This window comes from Empidonax traillii, unplaced genomic scaffold (genome assembly GCF_003031625.1).
Source record: "Empidonax traillii isolate 1590-97213 ecotype Southwest subspecies unplaced genomic scaffold, ASM303162v1 scaffold997:size582561, whole genome shotgun sequence".
Taxonomy (NCBI): domain Eukaryota; kingdom Metazoa; phylum Chordata; class Aves; order Passeriformes; family Tyrannidae; genus Empidonax; species Empidonax traillii.
Window position 1 is genome coordinate 64,870 of NW_020956190.1, and position 23,565 is coordinate 88,434.

At 38.2% G+C, this 23,565-nt stretch overlaps 1 protein-coding gene across 4 annotated transcripts in view; it reads left to right on the top strand.

Annotated features, from left to right (window-relative positions):
* The window catches only part of RGS17 (regulator of G protein signaling 17), a 72,267-nt gene that overhangs the window by 44,318 nt on the left and 4,384 nt on the right, over positions 1 to 23,565 (top strand). For 3 of the 4 annotated variants that reach the window (XM_027903867.1, XM_027903864.1, XM_027903865.1), the window contains exons 3-4: positions 18,873 to 18,962; positions 20,835 to 21,069. In XM_027903867.1, the coding sequence (XP_027759668.1) occupies positions 18,873 to 18,962; positions 20,835 to 21,069 (325 nt within the window). The remainder of the gene's footprint in view (positions 1 to 18,872; positions 18,963 to 20,834; positions 21,070 to 23,565) is intronic. The other variant, XM_027903866.1, reaches the window with a different exon arrangement.

The following is a 23,565-nucleotide window of genomic DNA, read 5'->3' on the forward strand; positions in this document are numbered from 1 at the left end:
AGCAGAAAGATTGAAAAATTATTCAGTGACTTTATTACAGACCTTTTTTTTTTTTTCTCTAATGCTTTCTTCTTAAAGATAACAACTATTTGGAGCACTTCTCTACTGTTGCAGGACATCCCTGATAGGTAGTTCAGCCCCACGCAGACATTTACACCTCACCAGCAGGATGGGGAAGAGAATCAAAAGGGTGAAAGTGACAAAATACTTTTGTGGAGATAAAGAGCTTAATTGATAAAGCAAATCTGTGTGCAAAAGCAAAGCAAAACAAAAAATTAATTTACTGCTTCCCATTGGCAGTCAGGTGTTCAGCTATCTCTGGGAAAGCAAGGCTCCATCGCACGTTACAGTGACTTGGGAAGACAGATGCTACAACTCTGAACTTTCATCCATTATTAAGATGGCCATTTTATTTTAATAGGTATGCTCAGGACATTACCCAGGTAGCTTAAGTTCCAAATTTGTTTCTGAGCATCAGTATTGAAGGAAACAGTCCTGCTCAGTGGAGAAAATAAAGTGCTTTGGAAGTTCCCAGCAGGAAAAACTTGTCCACTTATACCAGAAGCAGATAATATATACCCGTGGAGATCTTCTATAGGACCTTCCTCTCTTCAGTGACCAGATATAGACCTTAGGCACTCACTTCAGGAAGACTGCCTCATTAAAGCAGCTAACAGTTAAGTACCAGTCAGGTACCCAAGGTCCTGGAATGAATCTAATCCAGTGTCTTGATTTTCTGCAAAACTTCATTCCAGCAGAGAACAGAAGAGAGTGCTTCCTTACTAGGTGGAGTTTCAAAGACCTGAGTAGCCTGAGAGTTGCAAAATTTGCAACTAACATGACAGTCTATAATTTCCTCCATTATGCTTTCTCTAGAGAGTTGCTCCAGAGCGTAGTTAGATCTTTGACTTTATAGTTTTGAGCTCAGCCTAGCAAGGTAAGAGGAGTAAGCCAGCTATTTCACCTCCCAAACCTTATTTAGCAATCCATTACTGCAGCTTCCTGAGCGGACACGAAGCCAGTTGTTCTCTTGCAAACACTTGTAAATCACATTCTTCAGAAAACTCTCCAGATGCTAGCACATGGAGGTTGGCTTTTCTGCCAAATTTATTTTGCTTTCTCCTTTGTCTCCCACGTAAAGCAGGAGACATATCTTTTTTATTCTTTCTTCCCTTCATGAGGTGCTCAGTGAATTTGAAAACTCTGGGACATTCTGATGCCCAATAATCCCTCTCCTTCTACTATACACAGAAGGCTCAGAAGGGGTCTGACATTTACCCAGCACGAGACTTTAGCGGTATGGCATGTCTGGGGGACATGAAAAGGTTTCCAGGGGATAAGTGAAGATGATCACTTAACTTTCCTTGTAGCTTGATTCAAATGAGTGAGCCTTTACCTGAAGGGGAACCATTAAAAGAAGTGCTGAAGACTTGTAGAAGAGAGTTTAACATACACAGGAGATGTCAGGGAAGATAGGATATGTGCCATCTTGGCAATAAACAAGAGTTACTCTTGGCAAGAAACCTCTCTCCTCCAGTTCTTATAACTTGTCTATGACTGCTGTGAGTTACATCTGAAACTTCTTCCTGATGACTTCCTTACACAAGTATTTTTCTGTATTAATGGGAACATTTTCCTTGCATGGGTTTAGCTATTTACTTGGGCCTACCAGAAGATGTTTCTGTCACTGGTGCCACGAATATGAGATGACAGAAACAGTTCTAAAAAAAGGTTTAAACTACATTAATTCTTTTCTCTACATTATCCTCCTCCTAACAGAGTGTGCATGGTAATCTAAATGGGAAAAAAACCCAACAAAACAAAACAAAAAGAAAACCAGCAACCCCCTCCCCCCACCATGTTTTATTTTTGTGCTTCCCATCACTCTAGTGCTTTGACAGGAATAAATTTTTCCTGGCATATTCAGTGTTAGTTTGCTATCGAAAAATTGTGTCTAAACTTTGTGTGAGTCTACTCAAGATAATCTCAGGGGGGACATAGTCATGGTTGCTTTATCTTATTTAACTATGGTAGAAAGTTTAGGGGAGAGGGAGGCAAAGAAATTATGGGGAAAAAAACAATTTAATGCAATAAATTATAGCCACATATTCTGAAATACTTGAAAAACAAAATCCATATCCTTCTTCCCATGCCCCTCTGCAGCAGAACTTTTAGACTAGAAAGAGACTAGAAGTGGGCTAGTACAAAAAAGTGAGCCAGGCTCCGGCATTTTGTTAAAGCTTTTAACAAGAAAATAAAATCTTTATCTTTGAAACAAAAGTGCTGATTTTGAAAAATATATTTTGGCTTTTAATTTTATTTTCAATTCTTCTCTTCCTTCCTGAACACATAGGACAACACATCTGAAACAGATGTACCCTGTTCTCTGTGTTTTACTTTTTCAAAACACCACACCTTAGAAAAATCAAGAGTGGAAAAGTGCATCAAGAATTATTGCATTCTAGTGCAGAATACAGAAGTGCAGACCACTGTACTCTATTTTATTGAAATAGAAGGTGATATTTTTGAAAATATCTAATGGGAAAAGATGTTCTGTCCTGAACCTTTTTATACTTTAAAAATTCACAAGACATCTTTACATTTTTATCATTTGCTGTTCCAGAGGTCAAAGATGAAAACACTCCCAATCCTTCCTGGAGAATAATTTATTCTGAGGGACAGTAGGCTCAGCTAGCACAGGAGCTCATGCTCTGTGTGTCTGTGGGACAGTATCATCCCCATCATCACAGTGTGATGGGCGGCACTGGTGCTTTCTTAGGAATGGAGCACCAGTTCTTCCAATGGGTAGTATTTAAAGCTGGATAAAATCCATTATCTGACCCGTCACACAAGGTACTGAATATGATATTCCTGAAAATCAGTCTTAAATCACCTTGTCTTTAAGTCCACATATCCTCAGTGCTGAATCCGTAAGAGAAAGCTGGCAGACATTCTTCTTGTCACTGCAATACGTCATGGGGTGAAGTATGGCCCAAGGATCCAAATACTTAGTCCTCAGAAATGGACCTCTCAAGGTTCCCTGAGCTACTTAAAATAAGAAATTGAAATTCTCAGCATTTGGAAAAATAAGCAGAAAACACTCTAAAAATAAATAGGTTCTCAAGTATTTTTTCATACTTTTGTAAGTTAATAGTACCTACTAAATAATACCCAAGTAAAGCATTTCTTTTCTCTTCAAAGCAAAAGAAAAGGATGATCTATAAAGTGAAAAAAAAAATCATAGCAGAGAAACATGTCTTCCTAATGTGTATGATATTTAATAGGCTCATTCTTCTTAACAATTAAGACAGGTCAAGTGATTTTATTAGCAATTTATGGAAGTTTAGGTCCTCAGGATAGGCTGGAGACAGGTGGCTCTGTGTATGCTTGTTTACACAACTCTCCAAGGACATCACAGCCTGACTTGCCAAACTCTGGGCTTGTGCCCTTCTGTGACACTGGGCCAGATTGTCAGTGTTAGCCTAACAGTTCCTGGAAATCTTCTCTCTCCTTGGGCCAGAACACAAATATACCTCATATGTGATTCAATAGGCAGCTTATCCCAGAGCTCCAGAAGTGGTGAGTAAAGGCAGCCTTGACCACTTGCTGCACCTCCCTGTCAAGTAGATGTGAAACACTACCTTTCAAAAGAGGGGAGCACATTTCTTCTACCTAAATGATGACACAAAGTGTAAAGGTATGCTAGATGAGCTCACATGTATACTAACTGCTGCTAATTAATAATTTTTCCTTCATCTGCTTCTAAGGAGTAAGATGTGAATGCAGGAAAACAATGTTCCTGGCATAACAAAAGGACTTTAGAAATAAAATTTGTAGAAAACAAAATTTAATGTAAAAAAAAAATGAAGGAAGCTTAAAGTTTACCTGCTAAATCTCAAGAGAGCCTGTCTTGTTCTAAATAAATCAAATATATCTCACCTACCCTCATCAAAAATCAGCCAAGAAGTCCCTATATCCAAGCTCATGAACCACCTTTTACATTCCTCCTTTTTTCTTCTCAGCCCCCTGCCACCTACCTCCAAATTCCTATGGAAGCACAAGCCCCTGCACAGCCTTGGAGCAGGGGCAAGAACCATAAGCCACCAGCTCCCACAGCAGCAAGGGGTTTCCACAGGTCATTTGCCTTGCAGAAGCGGCTTTGGTGCAGGCCATTGCTTCGTGGGACATGCAAAGTAAATCAAAATCATGTCGTTCTCTAGGAGAAAGCTGTAAGCTACACACTGCATTTATTTTGGCAGGTGATGCAAAGGGCTAGTCACTAAGGTGCTGCTGGTCTACTGTGAAATCATGGTGGAAGCACAGAGGCACTCAAGACACTACACAGATGTTCAGCATATATAATTAACTTTAAATTAATTTCCAGTGAAGAACCCTGGTTTGAAAAAACCTTAACACTGTAAACTAACTTCATGTAAACTGATAAATGTATCTATTTTCAAAGGTATGAGGTAAACTTGTTCCTCCCCATAATAAAATAATAAAAATAGATGGCTAATGCAAAGAGCAGAGCAACAGCTTCTTAGGCAGCTGGTCTCTTAAAACTGATCACAAGGCAGTGGTAGAGTCCTCATTAACATTAAAACCAAGCCTGGGCTTTCTGGGCCAAGCTTTCCTTGTATCAGGATTTTATTCTTAATAATTTAAACTTTGAAAGTTCATTTCATTTTGAGGAACAGATGGAGGCTCATGTGTTTACTGACATTTTTACCCATCTGTGATAACACAAGCAGGTTAGAGAATGAGTAGATTGTAAAGATAATAGATTAGCAAATTTTAAATAAATGTTTCTGAAGATTCACAAATGAAATGCATAGATTCCTTTGTGTGTAATACTACTAAGATGTGAAAACCTCATCAGTCTAACTGCAGAAAATAGTCCTATTTCAAGTAAACAATTCTGTAAAGGAAATTACAGTGGAAAAAAATTCAGAACTGCAATCCTCCTAAATAGAAGAATAAATACATGCTCAGAGGAGATTTGGGATTATACAAGGCTCATTCTAATTCAGTGGTGCAAAAGATACTGACAGTAGCTCCTTAGAAGGAGATAGCAGGCTAAATCTAGTTAACTTTAGAAAATTATCCTGATTCTGTCCTGGCACAGCACACAAGAGTGTATTCAGGGACAGCTGCTCTTGAGGAGACAAGGGAGAGAAAGCAGTGACAGAATCACTTCCACTGGGGAAAAGCAGCTTGATGCCTCCTCTGAGGCTGTTTAAGAGATGGATTGCTTCAGAGCATCAGCATCTTGGCTCTCCCTCACCCCTCATACCAGTTTTCCACCTGCCTGTGCCAAAATGCTATTCAGCTTGGTGTCTGTGGAACAGTGGCTGAAGGAAGATTCGTAATGTCATGACAGATTATCTGTCACCAGCACACAGCTTAACTGTTGCTGTGGAAAAAAAAGAAAAAACAGAAAAATCAGCAGTGCTGAGAATGCCTAAGTCCAGCTTATGCTGTGATTTTCAGATATTAGGAGTTTGGAGCCCTTGAAATCTCCCCTGATAGGGTTTAGGCTGGTTTTTTGTTTCCTTTTTGCAATTTTGCAATTAGATATTTACACAAAAATGCATTAACTCAGGAGTCCATGGAAAACTGCAGAAATAGAGAAGTATGTGGAAGGTCAAAGTGGGTCTGAGATCAAAATACAAGCTGAAGTTAGGCATGTTGATAGATGGGGATATTTTAAAGGCACCAAGGTGGCCTCTGAACTTTAATCATTGTGGAATAATAAAAACTTAAATATTGAACATGCAAAAACAACAATAAAATACCCTTACCCAAATTAAACACACTGGCTGTGTCTATACCAGTAAATTAAGAAGGGCAAGCATCTAATATGGGCTGCAGTCACCCTGTGCAGTAAAATTGTTAGCAAGTGTTAACTCTCTGGCAGAAATCTGGCCATTGCCAAAGTGCGCAGTCTCAGGCAATGGCCTGTCACAGGTGCAGAAACCCTGGGTTTTGGGTATGGGCTTTCATGGACTAGCTACAAGGTGCCAGTCAGCCTCAGGACCAGAAAACTCTCCCAGACCATTTTATCTGCAAGAATAAATGCAGCCTGTAGTTCCAAACCAAAAGGGAAAAAATATAAGGCTACTAAAGTCTGTCAGCAGCAGAATTTCCATTTTACATAGGTTTATTTTTTAACCACGTATAATTCCAAATCAGTTTAAAATGTCAGTTAAAAGAGGAATAAATGTCTTCTGCTTTTAAGAGAAAAAATGAGAGAATGTTTCATGGAAATGAGTCTGGACTCCTAGTAGATAACACTTACAGGGTGGAGATCCTCTCACTAGAAAAGTGGGTCAGACATTCGTGATGTGAGGCAGAAAGGCAAAGGACATATGAGTCTTGTCTAATCACCCTTAATAATTCCATAGCACATATATTTGTCTAGATGTCAACTGATTCTTCTGAAGTACTTGATTGAGGGCCTGATACTGGCAGATGCTGAGCACCTATTATGAAGGAATGTACATCTTCAGTTCCTGTTGACATCCATGTTGAAAGTGCTTCCCCGATGGGAGCCTTGTCTGACAGAAAATCTGGAAACCACCACCAACAAAACAGATGTCTTTAATAGACTCACATAGAGGTTCTCAAACCTGTTTGTCATCTGGACAGATGTTAAGTGGAAGATCCCCCATCTTACTCGACTGTGTGGATAAGCATAAACTTGTTCTCTCCAGGCTAATTTCACAAAATATGGTGTTCATAAACACAATGGTAGGAATTATCCTTTACAATTTCCTAAAACTCTCTTTAACTGGAGAACTTCACAACACCTTATGAAAAGGAAAAATTGTGAATTTAGTATGGATGTTTGCAGGCCTCTCTTCCCATTTGGAAACTACATCCAATTCTATGGAATCAAAGGAATGATCCTATGCAGGCTCAGTTCTTTACTGTTGCTGCCATTTTAATCTCTGAAACGTAATAATAATAATTTAAAAAAAACACAACACTACAGAAACTGAGACTAGGCTCATTTATGAGAATTAATTGATACCATTAGGCTTGCTTGCTAGTGATTTGGAGGGCTTTTATTCATCTAGCTACGCTTTCAAGGAATACAATTTTTCATTTCTTTGAACACTACAGAACTGCCACTTTAAATTGTCTCAAATATATGAAGGAATTGCTTGCAATATAGCTGTAGCCAAGAGTAAGGACACTGCAGATTGTCTAGTAATTAAGAGCATTCATCATACAAGATGGAATATGAATGGTAATATTATTCTGAATGGAGGAATGAGGATGAAAGCCAGACTAGTGATATGTTGTGTGACCTGAAAAGAGAAATACGTCCTTGAGTTGCATATTGCCTAAAGCAGAAACAATAGTGAAACAATAGTGAAACAATTGTTTCCCAATAGTAAAACAAAGCTAGAATAACTAGAAATCACTCGCAAGAAAACTTTGGCAACCCACAAATTTCTTACCTATACGGAAATTATATTCCACATCTTAGAACAAAAATCTCAAAAAAAATAGCCTAGGAAGGATTAAAAGTTTCTAAAATTTGCAATTCCTTCTGTTTTGGCTATCATTATGTAAAAGTAGTATAATCTCTGTAAAGTAGAATGCAGCAGAAAGTATATTTTCTTACAGATTTTCAGAAAAACAAGATACATATGAGAAAAAAGAACTTAGGAATGCCAGATTGCTTTAAATCACTAATTCCATCATCTCTTGAACAGTTAAAATTTTTGCTCAGTTCTAGTCTAAGTTTGAGGGAGATACTGTCCTTTATTTCAGAACTTTAAGTACAACGCACACTGGTAGATTCCATCCGCCTCTGAACCCCTACTGAGCTGCAATATCTGTAGCTAGGTAGTTGAAATCAGTTGCACAAGAACAGAAGAAGAAAACAAGTTCAGCAAAGCTGTCCACTAAAAGTCTCCTTTCACATAACATTTAGCCTGCATTGACCTTGAGACCACAGTTCTCTCCTTCACCCTTGAGTCATCCTGAAATGTAAATATAATTGCATTTTTTTAAGTAGCACCCCCACACACACAAATATTCCTCAATTGCAGTCTCTTTTTAACTATAATTGCAGTAAATGTAGAGTTTGTGGCACTAGTGGCCCCTGGACCACAATGTCCAGTTCTGCACTCTTCATTGCAAGAGTCCTGGATATACTGGAGGGTCCAGCAAAGGGTCCCTAAAATGATTAGGGGACTGGAGCACCTCTCCTGTGAGGAAAGGCAGAGAGAGCTGACACTGTTCCACCTGGAGAAAAGAAGGACAGGGGATCTTGTCAATACGTATAGACACCAGAAGGGAGTGAGCAAAGAAGAGGGATCCAGGTTCTTTTCAATGGTGCCCAGTGACAGGACCAGAGGCAAGGAGAACAAGCTGTAACACAGGAGGTTCCCTCTGAACATCAGGAAACACTTTTGTAACTGTGAAGATGTACTGGCGTAGGAGGTGGTATTCCTCAGTTTAGTACTTTCACTAAAAAGAAAACTACAAACTGCTCCAGTGGGAGATACTAAAATGCAGAGATTATGGGCTGAGATAAGAACAATTTACTGGAAACAGCAATGAGAAAAGAAAATGAACAGTAATAGCAATAACACTAATAACAACACTGTACAAAAGGGAGGGTGATTTACATGCAAAGTGCTCACCAAGCTGAGACAATGAACAATGGCAGATGGACTCTACACCAACCACCCTTGCACAGGACTGGCAGCCACACCCACCTTCTTCCCAGGTGCAAGTTCTTACTTCCACCGCTCCCTGGAGATGATGTGAGTGGTACAGAATAACAACCTAGATGTGCCCACCTGGCTCCAGGCTGTACCCCTTCACAGCTACTATGGAAAATTTATATCTGGCCTGGCTGAAAACCAGGACAGAAGGTTACTAACTACTGTCACAGGTTGCCCAGAGAGGCTGTGGACTCTCCATCCTTGGAGATATTCAAAAGCCATCTGGACATAATCCTAGGCAGCCTTCTCCAGGTGGATCTGCCTTGAGTGGGACAGGGGCATGTGGCCGGAGTGTGGAAAAGATGACCTCCCCTGTCCCTTCCAGCCTCAGCCATTCTGTCATTCTGTGGCTAGGTAGTTGAAATTAACCTTAGTTCTGTGATTCTATGTTCAGCTTGGCAAAGACTGAACTCAGATCCTAAATGTTTGCAAAACAGTTCTAGATATATTTGTGGGTGTCTTAGAAGAATGTCCCTTTTCTCAAGGGCTTTCCAGCAGGTTAGTTTTTCCACTACGAATACACTTCTAAACAGGTTCTAAAAGAAGAAAGAATCAGTATAAAGTTTACATCAAAGATCACATTGCCAATAGCAGTCTATGATGGAAGATGTATTGACTTGTGGATTTCTGATTCTACAAGGCTTTGCTTTCCAATTATTCATGGGGGCCCAAAGGAAAATGTAGGGTTTGGACAAATTTGACAACTTGTCTGCCAAGCATATGCTGAATTCAACATTTATGGAAAATACAGCAGGAGAATATAACTTCATGGCTTTAGAAAGAGACTGTTAATCTGATTGTCCCTTATGAAGAGAAAGGTTACCAGATTTTAGATCTATTCCGTTTTAAATCATTAAATACACAGGAAAGGGAAGAGAGTGATACACTGCAGATTTGCTAAAACCCTTTTATGTACTTGCTTTACCAAGCATATCCCTCTATGACTTACTTTAGTTTAGCATTCATATTTCAATAAGGATGATCTACCTTCATGGTGGCATGTGGGATGCAATTTAATAACTTTACATAATGATCTTACATAAACTCCAGAATTTGGCCAAGACTTCCCATTAACAAAGAGGTGATTATACTCTCAAGCAGTAGATCACTTGGGTTCAATTCTCTAGTTGAGGACTAGCACAACATAAGACTATCAGGACAGAGCTAAACGTCTTAACTGACTAGACCTTAATAGCCTGAGGTGCTCTGGATATCTTAAACCTTATTTCCATCAATCTCCTTTTTCTTTTATGGCTTATAGTTGAATCTGTAACAACTGACCAATTATGCTGAATCCAGCACAGTATTAAGAAAGCACTACAATAGAAAAGCAGAAAGAAATTGAAGCCATTCTCCCCCACCTTTCAAGTATGGCAGAGAGATACAATCTCATGAACTGAGAAGGTTCTTACTTTTCATGGGGGAGTTCACAACTCTGACCATGGATGAGCTGGCCTTATAATAAAGCCTTTGAACAAAAGACGTCACAGAACTTAGTCCAGGTTTTCACAAGGAAGGATGGAAGGACCCTGTTCATCCATAATATTTTTAAGTGTATTTCCTTCTAAACACTTAAAAACCTCACAGGGCTAAAAGCTATTCCTTCACACAGAGAAGTCTAAAGAGCACTGCAAGAGGAGCACTATAGAACAAAGACAGGAGAATTGCCAGTTATTCTTTCAGTCACCCTTGGGTTGCTGCTACAGCACTGGTGTCAGAAACACAGCAGTGAACAGGCCAAGACACTCGTGTGTAGGCACAGGAGGTTTGACTGCATCTCTTTATTCTTGCATCCACATACTCCACAGCCATACCATCAATACTACTGTTCTAGAAATCTCAAGACTGTTTTAGGGAAGTAAGCATACTTCAAATACAAAAAACAAATGCAGTTTTTGCTGTGCTTTAGAATTTTGGTGTGTAAGGCGTTGCTCTTCATGCTTCTCTCCTCAGTTTGTAGTATAGATGTCATTCTGAGTGGAAGGTAGAGGTGCTGTTTGCAGGACTTTGAGAGATGAGGCTCTAATAAATACTCTACATATCATAAAGTTAAGAGTTATAGTTGCTGGATTTTCCAGTGAGCTGTTTCCTTAATAGAAAATCTCTTTCCTTCTAATTTGAAAGGCTACTGGAAAAAACATATCCTATGACAAAATGCATTTTTTCTAAAGAGTTTCCTAAAGTTAAGCACAGTATTTCATTTAAATCTATTATTTTATTACACTAAATAGAATCACTCACAAAAGACTAGTTAGAATAATGGTAACTAACAATGAATAAAACCAAGACAATTATTATTTCATTTTAAAATGTAATGATAATTATTTTTTAAACCATCAAAACCAATTATGAGCTGTCATAAATTTCATTAAACTTTTTCACAAATGCTGTTTTGTTAGAAATCCAATTAATTTTAACTGTCAAATCTGCGCAAAACACAAACTCAGTTCCAGTCAGCACTATTCTCCATAAAACCCAGCGGAAGTGCCTGTGAAACAGCTTCTGCACCCATCCAGGGTAGCAAAAATCAGACCAGAAAATTTACACCTTGAGCTCCTGCTTTGCTCACAGAAGTTATGGAATGCAGAAGTGTACATATAGGAGCCAGAAGTCTGCCTTCATTTAGTACAACTGGATCCCACTAAGCTTTTCCATTGAAAGCACGTTCACAGCACATACAAGTGCTGGACTGTCTCCTATGGACTGCTTCTCAGCTGCATGCTTTTCAAACAAAGAGATGGAAAAAAAGCCAAAAATAGGAACTACACCACACTACAACATAGCAAACTGAATCAAGGGGGAAAATATCACCAAGAAAAATTGGAAAGGAGGAAGCTGCATGTCTTCTAGCCATTGCAAGACACAAAGTATCTGTTTTTATCATTTCTTTAATTTTACCTTACTTTTTATGACCTGTGAGAAAAAAAAAGGCCACTTTTCATGGCAGGTTCTATAGTAACAGGTCAAAGTGATGAGACCACAGTGTAAGCCAAATGAAAAGCTGGGAGGTTTGTGACTTCACATTCCTTCCCTCACCTGAACCTTTGAATACTGGAGGGGGTTTAGTTGTAATGCAAAACCTCCAGGATGGTAAACTTGCAAATACTTGCATTATTAAAAAAAAAAAAAATTGTTTGAGGTTTTTGGTTACATGAGGTAAGACTTTCAGAATCAGATGTCAAGTTTATTAACTCTCCTTGCAAGCAATTTTTTTCACTCTAAAACAACTGAGTCTAAGTTTGGTTTTTTCTTTTAAAAACAATTTGGATTATACATGCCTCTTGCACCATCTTATCACCTAAGGCAAATGTAACTCTGGCACGCAGGAGACTTAGCACCACAGGTACCTGGACTTTTCGAAAGGAGTTTATAGTTTCAGTGGACACTGCCAAGTAGGCTGATTATAACCTTATGGTAATTGTTGGCTTTCCCTCAACAGACTGCTTTCCCATGTCAGTTTGCTAAACACAATCTCCATCATTTAGTTTTAAGCACAAGACAATTAATTTTTTACTCAGAGTAGGATGTCACTATTTTTCATTAAATTCTAACTTATTTTCAGTATAAAGTTTTACATCCTACATTTCTTTACTGAATTCAGTGAACATCTGAAAATCATATCTTCTTAAAAAACTAGGATGAACACTAATGACAAAAAAAAAATCTTTCACATTTTTTTGACCTTTGTTTCTTCTTTGTAACAAAATTTTTCATGTACTGAGTTAGGACCAGCTTCCGGTCAACTGCCAATCAAATAAGTGATTCCCAATGCTCTTGACCACCTTTTCCCTCCAAAGTCTCTCACAGACTACCAGTGCAGAGATATGGGAATACCAAGTTTGCAATTCTTACTGTTTCACATCTTTCTCTGGATGAACTGCACATCACTTATGTTTGCCTTGCAGACAGCCAGGAGTCCACCCAAGTCTCCACCCTAGAATTCATTTAGTACCACAGATTTGGCTGAAGTTTGCTCTGCATTTCTATGTTTTGCATATGCTGATATTATTACAACAGCTGTAGAGCTTCAGTCTGTCCTTTTATTCTTACAAGGACGTGAAGGTCAGATAAGAGATGCATCCTCTTTCCCTCTGATACAGCCAGGGGTCTGAAGGATATAGTGCAAGTTCATCCTGAGCCTATGAAAATGTGCAGTACAAGGCATCACTTCTTCATAAAAATAATGATTCTAGCTCTAGTTTTTCTCATAATAATTATTCCAGATATTATTCACTTTTATTTTGGATATTATTCACTTACTATAAGAAAAAAGTTAATTATTTTCCTAACTTTGATAGAAGCAGTTCTTTTACCCTCTAGTCAGGTTACAAAAACAAAGGTTATCCTTGGATAGTAATGTTCATGTAACATTTCATTCTCATGGATACCTATTTTTGTGACATTAAAAGGGAGATAGAAGACGGCATTACTGACTAGACTCAAAATGATTTGAGATTACCATAGTTGTATTTTTCTTTATGAATGGATCAAAATAATACTGCAGTTATTTTTCAATATTATTGCTTTGCACAGTATAGCAAAGTCATCATTCTCCACTATTCATAAACAAACACAGCCCTAACTAGTATTCACTGACATCAGGCTTAATATTCCATCTGTCAGAAAAAAACAAGGTGTCAGAAAATAATTTAGAGTTTAAGTTTTCATAAAAGAAATTTAAGAGTGCCAGTATAATCGTCTTTTGCATTATCATATGGGATATGGGGATCACATCTCCCTCTGACATCTACTAGATCATGCTTCAGCATGTAGGAGTGAACTGCTGAATAGAACTGTGCAAGCAGTTGATTTTTCAGTGACTGACTGTTGAACCACAGTATTAAAGACAATCTGGTCAATCTGAACCACAATCAAAATTAAAAAGATACTAGCATGCACTTTTTCTGCATCTGAATTCAAACCAGGAGAAAAAAGTTTCTGTTTATATAGCATGTTTTAAGCCAGTCACTTGTAATAACAGTAAAGGAGTCAGAAAGCATGGAGATCAGCAAGAGCACCACCACTTTGAATTGAAGAGTGAAGGTATTTACCTAGCTGGTGAAAGATGTAGGGTTGTTGTCCATCTTTGTCTTGAAATTTTCAAAACCACCTTCCCCACACTTCAGGAAAATGCACTAATCATGTGTTCTTGTTTTCATATGCAGTAATGTTTGTTTAAAAGTTTTTCCTCCTCCAAATAGCCATGAAAAAATATTTCCTATCTGAATCTGTTTGGTAAATTCGACTTGTGTTTGTCAACACTTCTGGGGAATGGTCATTTTATATCATCTACGCAGTGGAATTTTAAAATCACATCTTGGGATTTTTTGGTGGAGAGAGTTGTGGGGTTTTTTTAAGAAAACTAAAAATATTGTGTCTCTTGATCTGATGATTATAAAAATTCCTAGGAGTAGGACAGGGTGAAATGTGGTGCCAGTGACATATATTCTTTCAAAGAGTAGATCAGTGAAGGAAACATGTCAGAACATCTGTTATCCAGAGAATCTTAACTGAATATTGATTTTCCCCTGAAAACTAATTTTTGCCTTTAGATCATGTGTGCAATTGACTTAATGTGGCGTTTAGGCTGGAATAAGGATGGTTGTTGTGTTACAGCGGTGGCCTGAGGGCTCATGGCCCTACTGTGTGACATACACAGGTTCAGCCGCAAATGCAGTCACTGCCCAGCAGAGCCTAGCCTCTACAAACTTCAGCTAAGAAGTAGAAATTGAGCGCAGACCTCCTGAATGGCCACCAATAGCCCACCAAACGAGTTCACAGTGTCCCAGTTTGATTTCTACTCCTTATTTTCATGGCAGCAAAAAAAACCAAAACACCACTAAGGCAAGAAGTTTTAATAGTCACATTGTCTTCAGTGCCAGATATAATTGCAATATACTGTGATGGTATACTGCATATGATGCACATAACTGAGAAAATACCTGAGTGAGTATAATTGGTGTGAGCCATGTATGGGCAGAATATTAATCTTGGCACCTGTCACAATGGCATGGTTTTCTTCCCATGCTGATAACAGTCATTTCACTGATTCACCAGATTTAGGCTACCGGTACATAAGAACCTGGCCCTTGGGAAGCAATTAAATGCCATTTGTTTACTGGATATACAGAGAATGAAAGATCAGGTCCAAGTTCTAAATTACTTTCAGTTTCTTAATGGCAGTAGAAGATAAGCGCAGCAGTAGGGATGCAACTTACAAGAAAGCTAAAACCACCAGCTGGAAACACCTGGAGGAAGAGTCAGTGAGATGTTTGCTCTTAAATTAGTTCAACTCTCATGATGATTTTTCCAATTAGCTTGGCTTTTTCACCTTCTCATGCACCAGAGTGTGGTAATACTGATTTAGCTCAGTAATTACACAACTGAACAATTATTTAATGGCTGACCATGAATATTAACAGCCAAATAACAGCAGCTAAAGAAATAAAGATTGGTTTTCTGAATCCCAGCATTTCCTCCAATAACACATCAGCTAGGAACCTGGACCAGTTTATTTGTGTTCATTTGTTCAATTTGTGTACTTCTTCAAGTAGTCCTTGCTCATTAAAATTTTTACTTATAAAGTGTATTAAGTTGCAAAATAGAAACACACTGACTCCAAAGAGAAATTTGTCATAAAAATATTGTTGCAGTAGTTAAAGAAACTTATTGGTTTTGTAGCAGTCGGAAACCCAAGATATATTTGAAAGGTACATCAAGCTCAGGCCACTGAAGTTCTTTTTACTGTACTCTCCAGAGCAATAAAATCAGCATACAAGTGAGCAGAACAAACCTTCCACAGGAACAGAAAACAAACATGTACTGTGCTTTCCATTTAAACTCTGTCTTTAGACATCCCAAACTCTCTCTTTTTAAGGTATTAGTAGGTTTTTTGTACTTTTATCATGGGAAATTTGCATCTCTAAATTTGAAAGATATCTGCTGGGTGTATTCCAACTAATAAATAATAATAGCACCATAGATGTTAATGTACATCAGATGTCTCTCTAGAACACTTCCGTTTCATTGAACTACTTTTTGATAAGGCACATCAGCAATTTCCTCTTCTTGAAGCCTTAACTATGATAATTTTGTTAATCTTTAGCCTGTTACTTTTAGTCTCTTTAGTTTTACACTATACAACATAATTCTTCTGACATAATCAGCTAGCTTCAATGATGGATTAAGGTATCAGAGACATCGGTTATGCAGGATGCCTTTTCTGCTGTGGGCTGCTTAAATGCCACAGAAAAATGTGAACAGATAGTATGTTTCTAGCTAAAGATAGCACCATAGGAAAGAGCAGTGCAGTGTAGTCATTTTGAGTTAAAAGGTAGCAGTCTGTTATTGTGATCAGTTATTTAAAGGCTGCTTTCAAGTCAGCCTTGCAGTCACAAATGTGTAAATATTTAATTTTTTTTTTCCTAAGAGAATATGAACTAGTTCCTTGAGTGGAAACAGAACATGTCTGAATGGAATGTACTTCTGTATAAAAATGGTGATTTCATTCACAGAAAAAACATATCAAAAGTAATGTATCCAGTGGAATGGATCTGCGTTGACAGATGTAGATAAATAAAAGTTGAAATGTAGTGCTAGTGTTTGTCACTGGAAACATAATGCAAAATTTAGGTCAAGATGCACTATAAATTTAGCACAGTTTCAAATGCAATACCCAAACGTGAGAAAGTGTTCCAACCCAGTATAACACTTTTGTCTTTAGAGTCTTCCCTATTTTGCAACTCTGACTAAATTCAGCTATTAAACTCCAGATATGAATGTTGAGATGAAGGAATCAGGGACAAGTGTGTATCTTATATTGTCACTCTGGTATAGATACCAGAAAAGTGATACACTATGTTCCAGACCCACCATCTGAACTTTTTATTGAGACGTAATCTTGTAGGAAATCAAAATGCATAATGCCTATCTGTTACCCCTTTGATTAAAAAAAAAAAAAAAAAAAAAAAAAAAAAGTACAATGAATTTAACATGGCTTTCTTGTCCGTTTTCCTATTTCTCTTGCCAACCACTCACTACTTCACTGTTTCCCCTTTATCAACGCATGATAGTTTTCCTAAGTCTAGTAAAGATTTTGCATGAGCAAAACAAACAGTACTTGATCCCAGACAATAAATTAAATTAGCACTGTAGACTGACTGCTCTCAAATGAGTCACTTTCTACTTCCAGTAAGACTCCACATCCTTGGGCATCTACTGCCCGACAAGTAAATTACATCAGTACAGCTTAGCTGCTGCTCATGTGATGAAGGAAAACAAGTAGCTTCATTCTCTTTTAGACAGACTTGGGTAAACACCCTGTTACATTCACAACGTACACAAGCTGTTTCCTCTTCCGTGGTGTTATTCTTTCTCTGCACCCAGCAGAGAAGACAAATGGTGCTCTACCTATGGACTGCAAAGGAGGGAAGGAGGCAGAGAGAGAAAGAGGCTTTGTGCCTTCCCTGCTTCTCCCTCACCCCAGCTTTGTACTCTGGCCAGATGCAAGGTGACCCTAAGCAGTTACATGTGTGGACTTAAAGATTACAAGACAGAAAGAAAGTGGATGGTCCCTTTTTTTTTCTCCTCCTGTATACGGAACTCCTGTTGTCTTTCCTGGGTGCTCCCTCTTTAGACTGACGAACAAAAGGTCAGAGGAGACAGAAAGGCTTTTTACCTGCCAACCCCAGAGTTCAGGATGTGTTGTTTCTCCTGCAGCAGTTGATGACACCCTAACACCTTAGCAGCACTGGAGCTGCATTGCTACGCTGTAACAGGGGAAGTAGGACCAAGGGCCTGAACTAAGGTCTTGGCAGGTAAGTGAAGGAGCAACCAGTATCAAAGAGCTTCATTTGAAAGTGTACGTCTTTGTAATGTTTAAGTCTTAATATGTGCTCTGCTTTACCTGGAAGCCTAAACTTCCAGTTTTCAGAAGAGTGTTTGAGATCACCTATTAAGTCTGCCAAATGCTTGAAAAAAGTTGAAGAAACTCATAAATACAGAAGGTCTAAAAAGAAAGGTTATTTGCACTAAAAGTGTCTCAGAGCTGGGATTTCTTTTTAGAGCCGAGTGTGAGTTTCTCAGATTAGTGGGGGAGGGAGAAGCTTTATGCTACCAACATATTTTTGTATAGCAACACTTAGGATGACTGAGAGCATCACTGTATGATGAATACTCAATATTCAAAAGATGAGCTCTCTTGGGATTGGGAGGGGGATTTTTTGCTTGGTTGCCTGTTTTCTCTGAATTGCATACATAGGAAACACCTGATAAAGGGAAATTTCCATCTCCTTACTACGTTCCACTTCTTAAGCCTAACTTTGGAACCAGGTTTCCTGTATGAATAACTATGTCACTCAAAACATACTTTATTTCAATAGTTATCAGGAATTGTGGTTTTGTTGGCAATACCATGTTCCAGAACATTCACAGAGAACACACACACTAAAGCAAATCTGATTAAAAAGGTATCTGCAGAAAAAATAAGTGACGCTAGTTTTGAGCTCAAAAAAAAAAGGAAAAAAAAATTTAAAACATCCTCACGAAAGTCTTTGTTTTCCTTGCTTGTGGTAATATGAGGGTAATGGATGCCTTTCTGTTCAGAGGCCTGTAAGTTTTACTTTTTGGAATGGAAAACAAATTTAGGGCAGAGGAGGAAATCATAAGGAGCTGCCACATGCTAAGATCTGTATCTGAGCCATCTACTGTCACCATATCCTGGACACAAAAAAGGGAATATTCATAAAGAATGAAAAGCTGTCCAGAACTGGTGGGGCACTAAAACCCCATCAATGTCCAATTCAGATATTCTTATCCTCACCTGCCCTTACTGTTACTAATATTCTCAATTTACTAAGTGAAATCACTCCAAAAGTGACCTCTAAGTTTTTGCATTTCAGCGGATAAACTGTGAGCTTTTAAAAAAATGCACATGCTGATAGCAACTGTTAATTAATTAACATTCATCAGAATGCAGGGGAAAAGTCATTATAAAACAGCCGTCTCCAAAATTTTAGAGGCAAGTGTGAAAAATGACACTTTATGTATCTTTTAAAAGTTGGCATTACTATAGTAATTGTTTTAAATTAACTTTCTCTAGACAAAATAAAGTGTTGTACTACATTGCAGCCTCACTGTTAGGAATGAAGACAGAGGAGACAATGCAGGAAGGCCAACACATACGACCAAACTGGAGAGTATCCAAGTCATAGAAGAATGGTAAGTTGGTCAAACTGTTGTCTAGTAAATGTTTTAATTTGCCTTTAACCAATTTTAAGAATTGCCTTGGGTTTTGTGCTTTGGGAATGTCCTTTTAACTGCTTTTCCTACAAAAAAATCTATACGAAAAGAAGCAAAATCTGTCCTGACAATGAAATGACAGCAGAGACACTGATTCTTAAGTCAGGTTTATTTATGGTTTCTTATTTGTCAGGAAGAACTGTGGGGAAGAATGAGAGGTGCATGGATGGTTCCATAGGTGAATCACTATAAAAAGCCTCTGCTACCTGTTAGATAGTTTTCTTCTGTTTATCCAAACAAGAAGAAAAACTAATGGGCAAGTGTACTTCGCAATCAGATTTTTAACATGGCTACCATTCATACCACAGCTTGGACAGTGGTTTCACTCGCATAAACCAAAAAGCACATACCTTGAAAATTGGGCTAAACACACTGAAAGTCTGAGCTCCTATTTCTGTCTAAAGTTTGGGCCAATATTTGTTGTGTGTGGAAAAATGCTAGCCTCTCAGAGGCTCTGAGTTCTCTAATCCCATAAAAAGCAAATTCAGAGGACATGTCTGATGGTAAAAGCAACCCAAACCATTCCTGTCTTCATTGCTAATCACGGTCTTTTATGAGAGGACAAGGTCATAAATTTCCACAAACTATTGCAGTGAAGAGAGCTTCCCAACAGACAGTGAGGAAGTACAGGTTGCTTGTCAGCAACATCCACCCAAACAGGTTGTTTGCACTCTCCTCAGAGAGATTTTTCACCTTCACATCTGTGTTTAAACATTTTCATTTGGATTACAATTATTTTGCAGGATAGTTTAAATGTTCAACCCTTTCTGATTTATCATTTATCAGAAAAATAACTTCCCATCATCCAGTCTGCCTTTCATGCAGAGTAGGACTTAATAAATGGACTTAAAATTATGTAGACAAATCTCATTTATTGTGCATCATGATTACACAGAAACTATTAACAACAGCCAGCAAAGCTCCTGTATTGGATCAGGAAGGGGAGGATGGGCACTCAGAATTAAGTTTGAAACTGTATTTAATTGTGAAGTAATTCAGAGTATTACCTTCTTAAGCTATTCATTGGTACATTAATGGATTAGTGACGCAAGTTAGTCTTCTGATCACTTATCCACTGCATCCACTGTTAAAAGCCACAAATAGTTTCCTTCAGGAAATGGGAATAAGGACTTTTTCCCATTTCTTCTCTTTCCAGTTTGCCAGCAACATCCATCACATCTTATGCCAATAGATCATCATTCAGGTCAATAGCACCAAACAGAGTGAAGCTTAGCAACCCTTAGGTACAAGCACAGAGAAATATGCTAATTTAAAAGCTCTCTGAATTACTATTTTGTTGGGGCTCATTAGTATGCTTTTGGCTGCCAAGAGGCTTTTATTTTTCTTTTTCTTCCTAAACCAAATTGTGTGGCAGCCAGATTTTGACCAGTCACCGTCAGAAGCAGGCAGGAACATCAGGTGTCATCTGAACCCTTCACTGAAAGAGAGTCTATTTCCAGCTTCCTGCAATCACATCATCTTTATCTGCAGAGACAGAGATTCAGTGCTGCTGTGGGATTTTGTCTTTAGGTCGCATGGCTAAGAACACTAGCAGAAAACTTGTAGGAAGCCATATTCATGTCTCGTAACATTAAACATGTTTAGTGGGCTATTGAGATAATGAATGCACAAGTGAAGAGTGAACAAAATTCCCCTGTCACTGACGAAGCCTTATTGCTTCCAGTTTTCACTTTGGCCTAAAGTGCAGTTGAAAGGAGAATTTTTGGATGAATGTATGAAAACACTGTTACAAAAATAGAAGCATATTTGTAATGATATTTGCTTTTGCAGCCAAAACCCTACTGCAGATGAAATTTTGTCTTGGGCTCAGAATTTTGACAAGATGATGAAAACACCAGCTGGGAGGAACCTTTTCAGAGAGTTTCTGAGAACAGAGTATAGTGAGGAGAACCTGCTTTTCTGGCTTGCATGTGAAGATCTAAAGAAGGAACAGAACAAGAAAGTCATTGAAGAAAAAGCAAGACTTATATATGAAGATTACATTTCTATACTATCACCAAAAGAGGTAAATCTGTAAATGTAACATTTGTTTTCTGTTATTCCAGAGTAGAAATGTTATAGCCTGAATTGCCAGGATGGGGGTCTGAAAGTCTGCCTGATCTGTCAAATGAAAGTTTATGTGCTGCAACAGCTGTTTGGGAGAAAATCCAAATTTGCATTTGTTATTCCTACATGAGAGTCCAAGAATGAAGACCACATATTTTCTCAAATGAAAGATTTAATACATAGGAAATTATATTAGATTTTCTTCAACCCTTTAATTCAAATAGACATTTTGAACTTACCTTCACATGGAGTAAAGAAAAAGCATGCCCTTTCAAAACATGTTTTGGAATACAGAGATACATAGATAATCAGCACTATGGAAGAATCTTTCTTAGGCCACATAATGTGCCTTTATCACCTTTGCCATGTTTCTGTGCATTGCATTTGACTTCCTACTCGATGGCTAATTTATGCTCCCTGTGGACCTTGCTTCCTACATTTTACTTTGGCACTGCATTCAAGAATACTTTGCAACTTCATTCATATGAATGAAGCCAACAGCAATTTATAGCTCCATTATCTTCCCTTGTGCCATAATGTCTACTTTTGCCTTGAGATACAACTATCAATACAGAAAGCTAATAATGAGTTTTTCTTCTAATACAATATCTCTACTACATATATATGTGATGAATGCTCAGCTGTCTTTTTAAGCTGAGATCGACCAGCAGTTAAAATTCAAACACCAACTAAGGGTTTAAAAAGCCTACTCACCAACTTGGTGCACTAGATGGGTGCAGATCTCATAAATCCAGTTGCTCGTGCCCATACTGGAAATCTTAGAAGGCAAACAAGAACTGTTTGCAGTGCTTAAGAACAGCATGGGAGCTGAAAAGTTCTTTTTATCCAGGCATCCTTTTCCAGATGTTACCTTTTGGCACAAGAGCTGAAATATTTAGCATCACTCATTCAGTGACGAAGTTATTGAGGCAGAAGGTCTTAGTGCTCTAAACAGACAACCTTGTATTCATCTGTTTAGCAAGAAAATACCTTTAATAATTCCTACTAGTTTTGCCATCTGGCTTTAGTGAGTCACTGAAGAAATACAATTCAAATTAATGTTCCATAATTAATATTTTTTTTTTTCATTTTGTAAGTGCTATTAACTTTTACTGTGCTCAATGGCCCCAAACCCAAGCAACCTGCCAAATTTGGTTGTTTGGGTTTTTTTAATCCCAATTGCTAAATTTGATATTGAATAGCCAATTAGTTACCTGCATAAACTATTTTTTTTTTTTTTGTATAAATACATATGCCTGTTTAGGGGGGAGAATTGCTTAAATCTTAGTGTGTCATTTCTGTGCTGCAGAAATGCAATGGTCTGGGATTGAAATCTATTTAAATAAATTCTGAAAATGCATGGATGCAACACTGCTACTCAAAACTACCTCAGCACTGCATCCCTGCACGCAATCACTGGCTGAGCAGTTCCACTGATCCATTTGTTCCTGCTGTGCTGCCCAGACTGCTTGCACAGATACCTTAGTTAGACAGTGAATTCAATCAGAAAACAGCCCAAAAAAAGAATTGCCACTTTCAGATTCCTTATTTTATGTAGCTGTGGGGCTGCCATGCCAGAACCAGTAGTGGAAGCAGCAGGGTGGGAAAGCAGGGAGGTTGTTCATAGCCACTGACAGAGCACCACTCCCTGCCCAGCCATCTCAGAGCTAGACAGGAGGGACGCTTGCTGCACCCTGGGGTGCTGCTTGCAGGGGCAGCAATGAGTGCTTGGAGAGTGTGTGTAGGGCAAGTGTAATGAATGTCCTGCAGAGATAGTGTCAAGGTATCTTAGTACATGGAGCTTTCCATGGTTGAACTCAATCCTTCAGGCCATATGAGTGCTTTTTTGTATGGCTGCAGAGTAGTAGGGCCAGCCAGATTGCAACTTGGTGTAAATCACAGTAGCTTAACTGATCTCTGCTTGGCCTTTCTCTACTCAATATTTTAGCCTTTTTCTTCTCAGACCCTTGCTAGTCCCAGTGGTCTTTCCTGCTACTGCCATTTTATTTAATCCAGAAGGCATTAATTCAGTGGGGTTTAGAGCATTTCATGGATAAGCTGTACATTCACTCAAATTTCTAAAAGATATGCTAAAATGATCTGTGCATTCATCCCAAGCATAATATGTCCTTTTCTGCCTAGGCACAGCAGTTCATTACAAAATGTAAGTAAATGAGAAGCTAAAACTGAAACTTGCTAACTACTTCAATATGGACATATGATATCCTGAAAGTATAAATTACCAGATATTAAATAGCCTTGAAAAGAAGAACAAACATGAAATAATTAATATTAAGGAGAAGATTAACACTAAAAATGATTAAAATTCTGAGTAATTTGTGAGGAACAAGAGTAATCCCTGAAAAAAATGGCAAAAAACTCTAGGACAGCCAGATGAGAAGGATGAATAGAAAGCTTCTAAAAGATTACCCATAAATGCTCGGGGGGGGGGGGG